At 40.9% G+C, this 14,669-nt stretch overlaps 1 protein-coding gene across 4 annotated transcripts in view; it reads left to right on the top strand.

Moving 5' to 3' along the window:
• Positions 1 to 990: 990 nt before the first annotated feature.
• The window catches only part of TRDMT1 (tRNA aspartic acid methyltransferase 1), a 49,425-nt gene continuing 35,746 nt past the window's right edge, over positions 991 to 14,669 (top strand). For 3 of the 4 annotated variants that reach the window (XM_084871305.1, XM_084871304.1, XM_084871303.1), the window contains exons 1-2: positions 991 to 1,371; positions 13,950 to 14,059. In XM_084871305.1, coding sequence (XP_084727431.1) covers positions 1,308 to 1,371; positions 13,950 to 14,059 — 174 coding nt within the window. In that variant the 5' untranslated portion in view covers positions 991 to 1,307. The remainder of the gene's footprint in view (positions 1,372 to 13,949; positions 14,060 to 14,669) is intronic. The other variant, XM_084871306.1, reaches the window with a different exon arrangement.

The raw sequence follows: 14,669 nt of genomic DNA, 5'->3' as shown, positions 1-14,669 counted from the left end.
CATGTGGTCAAAGATGGCCACCCCCATGTGAACACAAGATGGCTGCCTCCAAAATGGCCACCGCAAGATGACCAGCAGGGGAGGGCAGTTGGGTGAGGGAAACTGGGGTGGTGACCAGGCCTGGAGGGCAGTCAGGGGTGACCAGACCTGCAGGGGAGAGCAGTTGGGGGCTACCGGACCTGCAAAGGAGGGCAGTTGGAGGCTCCCAGGCTGCAGGGGAAGGCAGTTGGGGGTGATCAGGCTGGCAAGGGAGGGCAGATAGGTGTGACCAGGCCAGCAGGAGAGGGCAGTTAGGGATGACCATTTCTGCAGGGGAGATAGATAGGGGTGACCATGCTGGCAGAGGAGGACAGTTAGGAGTGACCAGGTGGGAGGGGAGGGCAGTTAGATGCAATTGGGCTGGCAGGGGAGCAGTTAGGCATCTATCAGGCTGGCAGGGAGTGGTTAGTAGGTGATCAGGCTGACAGACAGAAGCTGTTAGGGGCAATCAGGAAGGCAGGCAGGTGAGCAGATGGGAGCAAGAAGTCCTGGATTGTGAGAGAAATACCAGATTGGAGAGGATACAGGTTGGGCTGAGGGACACACACATCCCATCCCCCACCACCCTCCATACAAATTTCGTGCATCAGGCCTCTAGTTTATAATAATTTGGTCACTGGACCATCCTGGAGAAGAAAGGCCCTAGCATTTTGGAGGTCCATAAACAGTCCTAAATTGCACTGACAGCATATCCTATGGAGGGGTAGTTTCCAAGCTAAAATGTAAGTAGTGCCACTAACAGTGATAGCAGGCACCAGGACTCTGTTGCACAGGTGCTATTTCCATACTTGTAACTCTGGGACCTTCTCTGGGGAAGAGCCTGGCCAGACTTATCGCCATAACCCAAGCACGTGCTATGTGCTCAAGGCTGATGGAAAATGGTTGGAACAATTCAGGTGTTGGAGGGACTTCCGGAAAAGCGGCATGCCTGAAAAGTGAGTTTTCTGGCTTCCAATTATTCTGAGGCAAAAGGCAAATTTTGCCCATCCACTGAGCTCCACATTTCTTCCCTCCCAAGGCCCTTCTTGAACACACCTTAGAAGGTGACAAATCGTACATGAGGCCACAGAGTGGCTGCTATTCACTTTGTCCCCCTGTGGACCCCTGTCAGTCCCAGGCCCCAGCTGCCCAGTGAAGCCCAGAGCATGCGCTGCAGGAAGGGGCGGAACCGAAAAGCCGCGGAACCCGAGGCCAGGGCGCGGCGCCGGCGGAGGGGGAAGATAAGGGACCGGAAGGCCTAGTTCCCAGGAGGCGGCGGCGGCGCGGGAATGGAACCCCTGCGGGTGCTGGAGCTGTACAGCGGCGTGGGGGGCATGCACCAGGCGCTGAGAGGTGAGAGCGCAAAGGGCGCCTCCATTTCCTCTGGGCGCTGCTCGGAGCTCTGGCTCTGGCGAGGGGCGGAGCGGGGAGGCGCCGGGGGCGGGGACGCGGGGCCTCGGTTGTCCTGGAAACAGCGCCTGCGGGCCGCCCTCCAGCTCTCTGTGGAGACTCTCCTTCCTGTCCCGGGCCTCAGAGAGCTCAGTTCCTGGTCCCGATCCTCAAGGCCAGGCCCTGATCTTACTGCAGGGCACCCCCAGGGCGGGGGAGGCGCGCCCCGGCCAGTGCCGATGCCCAGGCCACAGGTGACCGCGCCGCGCGGCCTGGGAAGAGGGTCCCGCCCCAGGAAGTCCCGGGGGGAGAAGGGGCAAGGTCGCTGGTCTTGTGGGGTCTCCCTGGTGACCCCGGGCTCCAAAGGGGTCACTGCCATCCACGGTCCAAACAGTGACCCCCGAGAGCTGGTCCCTGCCCATCACTGAGAAGAAGCATCCTTCGCGGTGCATCAGGTCCAGGTGCACTTAGGCGCGGGAGGGGCTGAGTTCAAACTCCGTTGCTGTGTGACTCTGGGCTAGTTCTTTATTTTAAACTTTTTTTTTTTTTTTAAATTCTTTGAAACATTACAAATAGTACATATGTCGCCTTTCCCCCTTGACTTCCTCTCAGCCTACCTTCCTTCCCCCCTCCCCTCATATGCCTTCACCTGTGGCCCCTGCCCCCCATGTCTTATATCCATTGATTATGTTAATATTGCATGTATTCAAGTCCTTCGGTTGATCTCTTACAGACCATTTTTGAACCTGTTTCCTGGCTTTAAAATGTGAAAAGCAATTCTTTCTGAGAGGGATTAATGTGAGGCATGGAGACCGGAAGCATGCGGTTTAATAATGCCCCGTAGATTGTAGCCACTCAAAAATGTTATCAATCACTATCAGCACTACAGCTTTTATGCACCTCTATCAGTTGGACGTTTTAAAAATTCTTCGGTGCTAAGTTGGAACTGAGTTTATTTTTGGTGATTTTCACCCAAAAAAGATGGATTGAGCAAGCCCCTGTTCTGTGCCAGGTACTGTGCGAGGCACCGGGGACAGAGTGATAGACAGACTTTGTGCATGTTTATACTGAGGTTACTAAGACAACCACAAAACTGAAACTCCCCTGCTTCCTTTTTTAGTACCAAGGGTAACAAGAGACTGAATAGCGTAAGAGACAAACAATGTGTAATGAGTTGAGCATGTAAGTTTTCTGAAAATATGTATTGAGTTTGGGTTTTAGCCTAGGTTTTTGTTAAATTTTTATTACCAATTATTTGCTAGCTCTCTCCTGTTCAGTTGTCATATCAGAACTTACCAGAATGGGGGACCCTTTCCCCCTCCGTAAGTAAGTGGGAGTCCATTCTGTGGGACTCTTTCCCTCTCCCCAGGTGGGAGTCTGTACTTGTTCTTCAATAGATTTCCATCTTTGCTATTGAAAACAAACAAACAAACAAAAACAAACAAACAAACAAAACAACTTACCAGCATGAAAACAAAACTCCAGTTAATTTTCCCTTAGATCTTGAAACGTGATTTTAAATGTTGCTTATCACTTTACCATACGCTATGGTTCGGCCACTCCTTAAGTGTTGGATATTGCAAGTATAAATGTGCTAGTTGTATCCTGGAGCATAAATCCTGATTTTTCTCTTAAAGCATGTTTTCTAAAAGTTGAATTAATTCATTCAATAATAAAATATTGATTTTGTGTCAGTTACTAAGTCAAAAATTATGAGAATATTTTTAATGCTTTTGATAATAATAGCTAATTGCTTTTCAGAAGTTTATAAAGTACATAGTCTTAACTACGTAGTCTTCGGGACTTGTATTATCCAGTTTTAACTTTTGCTAATTTGATAGGGGCAATTGCATGATTTTAATTTTTTTGTTAATGAAACAATTACATCTTTTCTCTCCTGTTAGCCAATGTAACCTGAATTTGTACACATATTTATTCCTATTATCACTGCCACTGCTGTGAATCTAAGCTATACTTTCTCTTAATTAAAATATTAAAGTAATTTCCTAACTGCCCCCCTGCTTCCACTCTGCTTTCTCACTCCATCCTTTCTCCACATAGTAGCAGAATGGTCTTTTTGCACAGTAAACTGGATCATGTCACTTCCTTGCTTAACTGGCTTCCATTTGAGGTTAGAATCACAGTCCCATATTCTTACTAGGCCTGTGATATCTGGCTTCTCTCTGCCTCTGGTTCTCTTTTTCAGGCACACTAGTCTTTTTATCTGTATTCCTCCAACCCTCACGTTCCTGCTACATTCTGGCCTTTGCTATAGTCTCTATCACAGTGCTTTAACCCCAGATTTCCAAAGCAGATGCATTTCATTTTTCATGTCTTGGTTCGTATGTGGCCTCTTCAGAGCAGCTTTCCTTGGCTGACCCTGTGTTCCAGCGCCTTCCCACTGCCTCTGTGCTGAATTAATGTTTTATAACATGAGGCTACTTGACTATTTCAGCTATATTCTTCCATCATTTATAATGAAAATGTTCATAAATCTAATTGGATCTTCTCATAGGGAAAATGACTGGGGGTTGACTTTTATTCTAGTTGTTTTGTATTTGGATACATACATACAGTGTGTGTGTGTGTGTGTGTGTGTGTGTGTGTGTGTGAATGTGTGTGTGTGTGTAGTGTGAATAAGAAAAATGTTGGGAAGGTGCACATTATCCTCTTACCAATATTAACTCCTTGAGAGTGGATTAGGGAGGATGGTCTCCTCGTTACCAGTAAACAAGTAAACACACCAAGAACATCTGAGCCTCAGGGCCATTGTACTTGCTGTTCCCCCTGTCTGGAATGCTGTCCCTAGATAGTCACATGACTAGTCCTTGTCTTTATTTTTTTACTTTATTTTTATTGTTGACATTATTACAGATGTCCTCATTTCCCTCCCCCTCCTTTACCCACCTCTACCCAGACCCTGCCCCCCTTCCCTCTGTCCATCATGACATTGTTGTCTGTGTCCATGGGTCACACACATATGTTCTTTGGTAAATCCCTTCACCTTTTATCCAGTCCACCCTCCCTCTCCCCTCTGACAGCTCTCAGTCGTTCTATGTACTCATGCCTCTGTTTCTATTTAGTACATCTGTTTATTTTGTTCATTAGATCCCTATAAGTCTTTCTCTGACTGGCTTATTTCACTTAGCATAATTATCTCCATGTCCATCCATGCTGTCACAAAAGGTAAGCTTTTCTTTTTTATGGCCATGGAGTTTTCCATTGTTGTCTTCAGGATCATCTTCTCCGACCACTATAGAAAACTGCAGTCTCTGCCCATTCTGCCTATCCCCCTTACTCTTTTTATTTTCCTCTTAGCACGTATTGCTGCCTATTACACTATGTATTTTACTTGTTTATTATTCAACTGCCTCCCCTTCTAAAATGTAAGCTCCTTGAGGGTGGAGATATTTTTGTTTTGTGTGGGTTTTATTTATTTCCCATGTTGTTCACTGCTATATTCTTAGCACCTAGAATAGTGATTGTTGCATAGTGGATGCCCAATAAATATTTGTTGAATGAGTACATTAGTTATAGAGCAGGGACATTTTAAAAGTTGATAATATTGTCAACTTATATTTTAAAAGGGTATATCCAATAAACTGTGTTGCCATAAGTATGCTAATATAACATTTAAAATGAAATAATTTATTAGGTGAAATTATTTTAACTTTTTGATTACTAGTGAAGTTGAATATTTAAAAATGCCATTTTACATTTATATTCTTTTTGTCTTATATGACACATTTAGAAAGGGAACCTTGGTACACAGCTGGTGGGAATGCAGACTGGTACAGCCACTGTGGAAAACAGTATGGCGTTTCCTCAAAAAATTAAAAATTGAACTCCCATTTGACCCAATGATCTCATTTCTAGAAATATATCTTAAGAAACCTGAAACACCAATCAGAAAGAATATATGCACCTCTATGTTCATAGCATATATTTGCAATTGCTAAGATCTGGAAACAGCCCAAGGGCCCATGGGTTAGTTGGATAAAAAAAGTTGTGGTACATTTACACAATAGAATTCTATACAGCATTAAAAAAGGAGTTCTTACCATTTGCAATAGAATGGATGGACCTGGAAAGTATTATGCTGGTTTTAAGGATGCTCATTGAACTTAGTGAGATCTTGAACAGCATGAAAAAAGACATGGAAACCATAAAAAAAAAAATAAATAAATAAAAAAAAAAAAAAAAAAAAAGCAAGCCAGTCAGAAATGAAAGCTACACTAACAAATGAATGATTATGGGGAATTAAGAGTAGAGTTGATAAAGCTGAGAATCAAATCAGCAATTTGGGATATAAGGAAGCAAAACCCACATAATCAGAACAGCAAAAAGAAAAAAAAATTTTTTTAAATGATACCTTGCCCAATTAGCTCAGCTGGTTAGAGCATCATTCTGATATGCTAAAGTTTTGGGTTCAATTACCCAGTCAGGGCACATATAAGAATCAACCTTTGAATGCACAAATAAGTGGAACAACAAATCAGTGCTTCTCCCTCTTCTCCTTTCTTCTCTCCAAAATCAATCAAATAAATTTTTAAAAATGAGTATAGCATAAGGAACCTCTGGGACAACTTCAGTCATACGAAAATTTGCATCATGGTGGTGCTAGAAGGAGAAGAAACAGAGCAAGAAATTGAAAACCTATTTGAAAAAAAATAATGACAGAATACTTCCCTAACCTGGATAGGAAAATGGGCATACAAGTGCAGGAAGTGCAGAGAGTCCAAAACAAATAAACCCAGAGGCCCCTACTAGGACACATCATAAATAAAATGCAAAAGGTCAAAGACAGAGAATCTTAAAAACTGCAAGAGAAAAGCAGTTAGTTATCTACAGGGAACTCCCATAAGACTCAGTTGATTTCTTAACGAAACTTTGCAGGCCTGAAGGGAGTGGCAAGAAATATTCAAAGTGATGAAAAGTAAAAACTTACTGCCAACATTACTCTACCCAGCAAAGCTCTCATTTAGAATTGAGGGTCAGATAGAGATTCACAAACAAGAAAAAGCTAAAGGAGTTCACTATCAAACCAGGATTACATGAAATATTAAAGGGTTGTCTTTAAGAAAAGACAAAAAATGTAGATAATAACATGACAATAAATATGTATCAAGCATTGACACTAAAAAAACATAATAAACTAATAAGCAGAATAGAAACAGACTCATAGATACAGAGAACATTTTGACAGTTGCCAGATGGGAGGGGGTTTGGGGAATGGGTGAAAAAGGTGAAGGGATTAAGAAGTACAAATTGGCCCTAACTGGTTTGGCTCAGTGGATAGAGCTTTGGCCTGCGGACTCAAGGGTCCCAGGTTCGATTCCCGTCAAGGGCATGTACCTTGGTTGAGGGCACATCCCCAGTGGGGGGTGTGCAGGAGACAGCTGATTGATGTTTATATATAGTACAAATTAGTTGTTACAGAATAGTCATAAGAATGTAAAGCACAGCATGGGGAATCCTATATATTAAAGATTGTTAAGGATTTATTGAGTGATTGGCCAGCAGAAATGTGAGAGCTTTAAATACATTCATAATGTAATCCTCAGAAAACCATTTGAATAGGTACTTTTTTATCTCTATTTTACAGCTAAACACACTGAGACATAATGAGGTCAAGTAAACTGCATAAGCTACACAGTTGGAAATGGCACTAAATTCAAGCACAGGCAGAGAAATAGCTAAATAACTAGATATTCATATCCTAAATCTTCCTCTTCAGCACATATGAAAATTCTTTCTCTCTAAATAAAAGATTTCTGTAGTGTGTGCCTATGACAGTCTTGATTTTAAAAATCATAGGTAATATTTGTTGAATGCTACACAGACAAGGTTTGCAGAGAAATATTTAGGTGTTTTACACATGCTTTCATAGAAACGGGTGGTGGAGAATTTGGGGCTGTCTGAACCACTTTAACAAATAATAGTAAGCTAAGATCCCAAAAGAAAATCTGGGACTACTGGCAAAGCAGAACACAATGTCCACTCGTCTTGTTTTCTGAGTACCTAGAAGCCTGCCCAGGACATGATAGGTACTATCATAAATACTAACTGCCTGACAGTATCACTATTGCTGCTGGATTTAAGATATTTCTAAGATAAATAGAATTTATCTTAATTTTGTTTCCAAGGTAAAAATTTGACCTAAATGTCAATCTACTTAAAAATGAACTTTGTAGAAGTCATAGATAATCACATAAGTACAAGCTTATTAAAGTTTATTTAAGCTAGTCCAGTTCTTAGGATTAGGTCAGTGAAGACTGTAATTAACAGTAATTAGGAGTTGATTTTAGGGCCAGTAGGTACCACTTGTGGCAGTTTCTGGGTGCTGCAAGTGCCCAGATGCATGAGACATGGCCTGAGTTCTGTCAGATAGCATAGTCTAGTGAGAGAGACAGTGTCCTGGTATAAATGCAGAACTTTCCTCCTGAGAGCTTCATGGAGGAGTCATGCCTGAGCTGAATGAGTCCTGAGGAACTAATAAGAATGATCCAGTACAAGAGAGCTGATGTTAGTGGTTGGGCAGCATAGGATAGGTCTTGTAACTATATGCAGTGATACTAGGTTTGAGAAATTATGGCCTATTTGGGGCATGGTAGTAGTTTGCTATTACCCGAGGGAAAAGTATATGTGTATGAGTGTGACAAGTGTGAATTGGAAGAGAATGTGGGGATTGTCAAGGGATAATGCTGAGAGAGAATGCTGTATGAGCACGCAGGGTCCAGATTACGCTAAGAACTTCAGATTTTAACAGGAAGGAGTTTGGTGAAGTACTAGATTTGTAAGCAGTAAATGATTTGGCTAGAGTCCAGAAAGAATCCTGGAGAACCCCAAGAGTGTAAATTTACTGATGTGAGTTCAGAAAAAGAACATTTGAAGCTTTCATATTTTTTAAAAAATTGACCTATGTGTATTTTATAAATAAAATGTCCACATAGAAAACACTGATCATCTCCCTTTGTAAGGTCTCTAAAATAAGAAAAAATAAAATAAAGGTTTATTTTCCCTTTAAACAAAAGGGAATTTTAAAATAAGCAATCTCATATCACTTTCTAAGTGATTTTATCTTAAAAATTATTAAAACTTGATGTAAGGAGTGATTTCTTAATTTTAGTACAATAAATTATTTTATTTTTATTTATTTTTTATTTATTTTTTTTAATTAAATTATTATCTGTGTACATATTTTAACATTGCCCCCCCCCCATACATACCCTCCCTCCCCAGAGTTTTGTGTCCATTGGTTGTACTTATATGCATGTATACAAGTCCTTTGGTTGATCTCTTATCTCCCCCAGATCTCCCTACTCTCCCCGCTGTAATTTTACAGTCTACTTGTTGCTTTACTGTCTCTATATCTATCTTTTGGTTTGTCAGTTTATAATGTTTTTTAATATCCAATGGACCTAAATAGAATATTTTCAAAAGAAGACAGAAGGAAGGCCAAAAGGCACATGAAAACATGCTCAAAGTCACTAATTATCCGAGAGATGCAAATCAAAACAACAATGCGGTACCATCTCACACCTGTCAGAATGGCCAACATCAACAAATCAACAAACGACAAGTGTTGGCGAGGTTGTGGAGAAAAAGGAACCCTCGTGCACTGCTGGTGGGAATGTAGACTGGTGCAACCACTGTGGAGAACAGTATGGAGTTTCCTCAAAAAACTGAAAATGGAACTCCCATTTGACCCAGTAATCCCACTCCTAGGAATATATCCCAAGAAACTAGAAACACCAATCAGAAAGGATATATGCACCCCTATGTTCAATAAATTATTTTAAACACCAAACACCTTTTGTAAAAAGAGCTGTGGAGTAGTAATCATTCAAAGAGCTGTTAAATGAAAGTCTAAAAGATCAAAGAAATTAAGGATTATTTTATTATTAGTAATCATTATCAACATTTAGAAAACTTAGCACAATCTTACATTAAATAACTCAAAGATCTAATATGAATGACATTAATAGCAATACCAATATTAGTAACTACACTGTTATACTCAAAATATCAGAAGCAAAAGTGTTGGAATTTTGGCACAATGATAACCTCACATATTTTCTCTCCTCAGTAATCTCTAGATAAATATTTTTGCACGGCCAGACTTATTTACATTATTTTTATCATAACATTGGCTATTAGAAAGAGATAGAACAGCTATCACTCAATAAGCTCTGTTTTTCCCCTTAGAATGCTGCTGCTTTGATTGTTACCTAACAATTAAAAGATAAAAAGGAAAATTTTTCCTTTAGGTAATGCTGATCTCTTGGGATTCAAATTTAGTCTATTTTCTCTTAGTGTTTTATAGTAGAGATTGGAACCATCTAGTTACTGGGTTTTGTGAAGACGATCTCTTCTTCTTATGTCACTCTAAAATATTTCAGAATATTTCCCCTGAAATTTGTCATCCAAATAAACAGTTCTAACTTGTTTTCTCATTGTATAATTTTTTAGCTTTAATAAAATAATTATTTTTTGTCTATATATATAAAACCCTAATATGCAAATAGACCAAATGGTAGAACAACTGAACAACTGGTCACTATGACATCTACTGACCACCAGGGAGTATGTGTGGAATGTGGTGGGCACTGGCTGTGGCAGGATGGTGGAGCAGGTGAGCGGGGGTGCCAGACCAAGACAGGGTGCCAGTTGCTGTCATAGGGGCGAGCCTCTGGTGGTTACTGAAAATTCTTTGCTCCTACATGCCACAGTCCTTCCCAGTGCTCACACCTGCTACAGGCACCAGCCCTGCTCGCACCTGCTGCCAGTGTTGGAGCTGCGATTCCTACCCAGTGCCGACCCCAATTGCTGGGTGCCATCAGTGTGCGCGTGTAGCAACTGTTGGCCCTGATCACCCTTCAGGGCTTCTCAACCTCTCCCTGCTCCTGAGGCATTTGGGGCTGGCAGCTGCCTCTCACACCTGCTGCTGGCACCAGCCCCAATCGCTCTGCGCCATCAGCTGGTGCGAATGGGGCTGGTACTGTCAGCGTGTGGGAGCAGCGGCAGCAGGAGTGGGGCTGCCAGCAGAAAGTGGACCAAGGGCCATGGTGGAAGGGGCCGGGCAGGGGCATGGACTGTGGGCTGAGACCTGCCCCTGTGCCCACTGCTGCCTTAATGCTCACAGTTCCTTTCAAGGTGCACGAACTTGTGCACTGGGTCCCTAGTTTTATCTATAATATCTATAACTTTTATCCAGTTAGAAGTCAGGCAACGAAAGGAATTTTAATAATTATTGAAAATCTACTATATTCTAGGTATTTTACATATTTCATTTACTTTTTATAGCAGCTCTTTGTGGGAACTGCTATTACTGTATTTTTCTGTGTATAATATGCCTCCCACTTTTCCAACCTAAAATTAAGAAATCAATATTTTAAACATAAAACAGAAAACATTTTTATTTAGTAACTAGAGGCCTGATGCATGAAATTTATGCAAGGATAGGCCTTCCTTCCCCTGTCTGCTGGCTTCACAGCCCTGCCCCCTCGCCACACCCACCTTCGCCTGGCGCTGCCCACGTTCACTGTCACACCCCCTGGTTCCACGGAGCCCCCTGATTAATCATCCCATAGAGGGTGGCCTGGGCCTCCCTCTATGGAGCAATCATGGGCCAATGGCGGGGGTCCCCGACCAATCATATTGCATCGGCCTTGGCTGGCCTGGTGCCAGTGTGTGTCACAGCATGGTCATCTGGATGGTCATTCTGCTGTTCTGTCGTTCAGTCAATTTGCGTATTACACTTTTATTAGTATAGATTACTGCAGGAATGTTTGCATACTAGTACTATGATATTATGCAACATATCACTTTATTCAGCCTCTGTTGCATCACTGTTCTCTTCTTCATCACTGTTAGTTCCAGACATATCAATTTCTTCAACTTCTATTGAATCACTGCTGTCTTCTGAATCACTATGTATGTGAGATCATCCTCAAAACCTGGTGGCATTTTCTGAGCTAACTTTGTTTATGTTCTCATGGCCAACCCTTCTTTCTTCATGAATTTAAAGCACCATTTTGCCTTTCCTGTAAAATCAACAATGTTCATTTTGTTTGCAAACATTCTTGCCTGAGATTGAATAAGCTTGGTTGATACTCATGAGCCACTCTGGTGCTGCTCCATAATACAAATGTCCTCCAATTTGCCAATTTTGTTGGTTTTCCTCTTAAGCCCTTCTTTTTTGGCATCTTAAGGAGTTGTTCTTCCTGTTTTCTTCACTGTCTGATCATACATTCAGTGGGAAGAGGTCCAAACTGTCTCTCTGCAGCTCTATTTCCATGCTCTTTTGCATAGCTGATCACATCCAGTTTGAATTTTGCAGAGTAAGACAATCGCTTACTGGTATTTGTCTTTTTATTTTTTTGACATATTTATGGGCTCAGAAGGCTCTGGACCCTATTGCATCTGTACACTCTCCATCTCCACCTCCAATTACGGCTTCAGCTGACAGCAGTAACAATGAGGCTTGTGATTGGAGCGGGCCTGTTTGACAAGGTATGGGCAGCTATGCACCTGTGCTGCTCCTTCCTCTGCTGACTTCCTTGTATAAGATGCCTCTTGATTTTCAGTCAAACGATTTTGGAAAAAAAAACAACAACAACAACAACAAAAACAGCATCTTGTGTACTGTGTACTTTGCTATTAGTGATAAAATGTTTGGCAATGACTTTAAATTTAGAGTCCTTGCAGGTCTTGTTTTACTTAGTACTTTTATTCTTATTGAAGTTATTACTTTAAATGAAAGGAAACAGACATTGGGTGTATTCATTTGATCTTCCATTTCACAACTAGATGTCAGTGTTAACATACCTGATTAGATATCTCAGGTGTGCTTTTAAGGAGGTAATTCAAATAATCACTCACCTATATGAGATGTAGATCAGAAAACAAATTATAAAGAAGGCAAAGAAGAAAAGAAATGTACCTTTTCACTACTATTAAGCAGTGGCTCTTTCCCCACAACTTTTCCAGAAAGAGAGATCAGAAAAAGAAGGAACATTATTGCTATTTAAATGCTGTGTGTGTGTGTGTGTGCGCTTGTGTGTGTGATTCTTGCTTGCTTAAATAATTGTATTAACCAACTCCAGGCACTTTCAGTTTGTTGCATATATTGCAAATTACATCTTTTTATTTATCAAAACAATTAAATTGTTTAGTGAAGTTTATTTAATTCTGAGTTCTTATAATGGTTAGTTTTTAACCTGAATTATAATAGGTGATTTTGCAAAGTGATCTTTATATACTAATTTTTTTTATTGTTTAAAAGCCTTTTTTTATTTATGTTTCAAGATCTCTCTGATGCTTTTGACAAAGATACAGTTTATATCTTTATTTTATATTATAGCAAGTAATTAGTTATTTAATTTACACTCAGTTGGAGGCAGCCACCTGTAATATTACTAACAGGAATTCAAAGTTCCCTGTGACTTATATACAAGGCAGAAGGGTACCTAGGAGATAATTGGTCCTGACCAAGTGTCTTGAGCCCAGTAGATATTTAGTATGTATTTACTTGAGAGACATACATGCCCTTTTGTCTCTCTGGCATCATCTCCTCTAGGCCTCAGTGTATGGTTGTCATTTTTAAATGTGTGAGCCTTCTCTGCTGCCCCATCTTGTATTTTATGTCTAGACAAAATTCGTGCAAGAGTAGGCCTTCCTTCCCCCAGCTGCCGGCCCCGGCTTCCCTCTGGCACCCGGGACCCAGGCTTCGTCTGGAAAATCATCCGGTCTAATTAGCATATTACACTTTTATTATTATAGATTATTACTATAGATACCTACTTCATGAACACTAGCTACTCACATCCTATTTATTTTTGATACTTGGGCTATCTAAGCTATTAACAGCAAATGGGTATTAAAGAAATGGCTATTTGAAGCTATTATGTACTTTTGTATTTTCTCTAATGGTTTTTCTAAGAGGTCTTAGGTACTATTATTTTTAAAACCCTCCAATTTTTCCCTTACCTTGGAACAGGGTAAACACATAGTGTGTTTTGGGAAGAAGGGCATAAAGGATGGCAATTGAAAAATATAACAGCAGCTACTCTTACATAGTTCAAATTTTGATTGCCATTTAAAGACTATGGCAGAATTTTCTGAATCTGAAAGCATTTTCAACATGCTGCTTTTTTTTTTTTTTTTTTTTTTTTTTTTTTTTTTTTTTTAGCAGCAAGACAGTTGAAGGTATGCCTTTGTAATTATTTTCCTTTGTAATATATTTTTTGCCAATCTGACAAAAAAATAGGTATAATTTTGATTCATTCACACTGGACAGCTGTTGTGTTAATTGTTGTCATTTTTTGTTGATAATCTAAGGGAAAAGAATCAATGCCCCTGATTAAATAGCCAGGTATTGCATGTTTTAAAAATTCTTGTGGCACAGTTGTTGAAAATCACTGAACTAGATAATTGAAGAAGTGAGGAAATGTATTACATTTCCTTATTTTGACTTCTCTGTAATGAAAAAGTTGATGTTAAGGACTTTACATTTTAAGCTATTCCCTTTCTCATTACAGAAAGCGGTATACCTGCACATGTGGTGGCTGCCATTGATGTGAACGATGTTGCTAATGAAGTATACAAGTATAATTTTCCTCAAACACAGTTACTAGCCAAGACAATTGAAGTGAGTAGCTATTATTATTGTTTTAATAAGCATACAGCAAGGAGAATGTGATTAAAAAACACTGCAAGATATTATTATCTTAATTCACTGATAAGTTACCCTATATAATAAAGCCCAGTGACTGAATGATGGAACGACCAGAATGACCATTCGACCAGACACTCAACGCAGGAGCCGCTCCCTGGTGGTCAGTGCACGGGGCTTCCACAGCGGGCTGATCCCAGCGGGCTGATCCCTGCAGGCTGCCCCCTACAGGCTGCCCCCTACCAGTGCACGAATCGCAGCACTAAAAGCTGGCGGTCCCTAAGCACTGTCCTTGTGCCAGGTGAAGGCCTTGTGTTCTCCACGGAATCTCAGATAATCCCGGAACCCCCCTCACAGGGTTGATCTAAGGGTTTCTGTTCATAGCTTTAAGAATGGAATGAGATCATCAGCTTTTTAGTAGTTGAGGGAAAATACACACTCCTCTTTTTTCACTCTCTCCCCACCTTCTTGTGAGAAAAGGAACAACTCCTCCCTCGGCCCTGCCCTGAGCTCTGAGCGGAGAGCTCACCGGCCCTTGGCTCCAACTGAGTCTGCCTTCCAATGGCCTTTACACCTAACACTGTTA

Source organism: Pipistrellus hanaki, assembly GCF_964339955.1.
Source record: "Pipistrellus hanaki genome assembly, chromosome: 1".
Classification (NCBI taxonomy): Eukaryota; Metazoa; Chordata; class Mammalia; order Chiroptera; family Vespertilionidae; genus Pipistrellus; species Pipistrellus hanaki.
The sequence above is the reverse complement of the archived record's forward strand: the minus strand, read 5'-3'. Positions and strand labels throughout refer to the sequence as shown.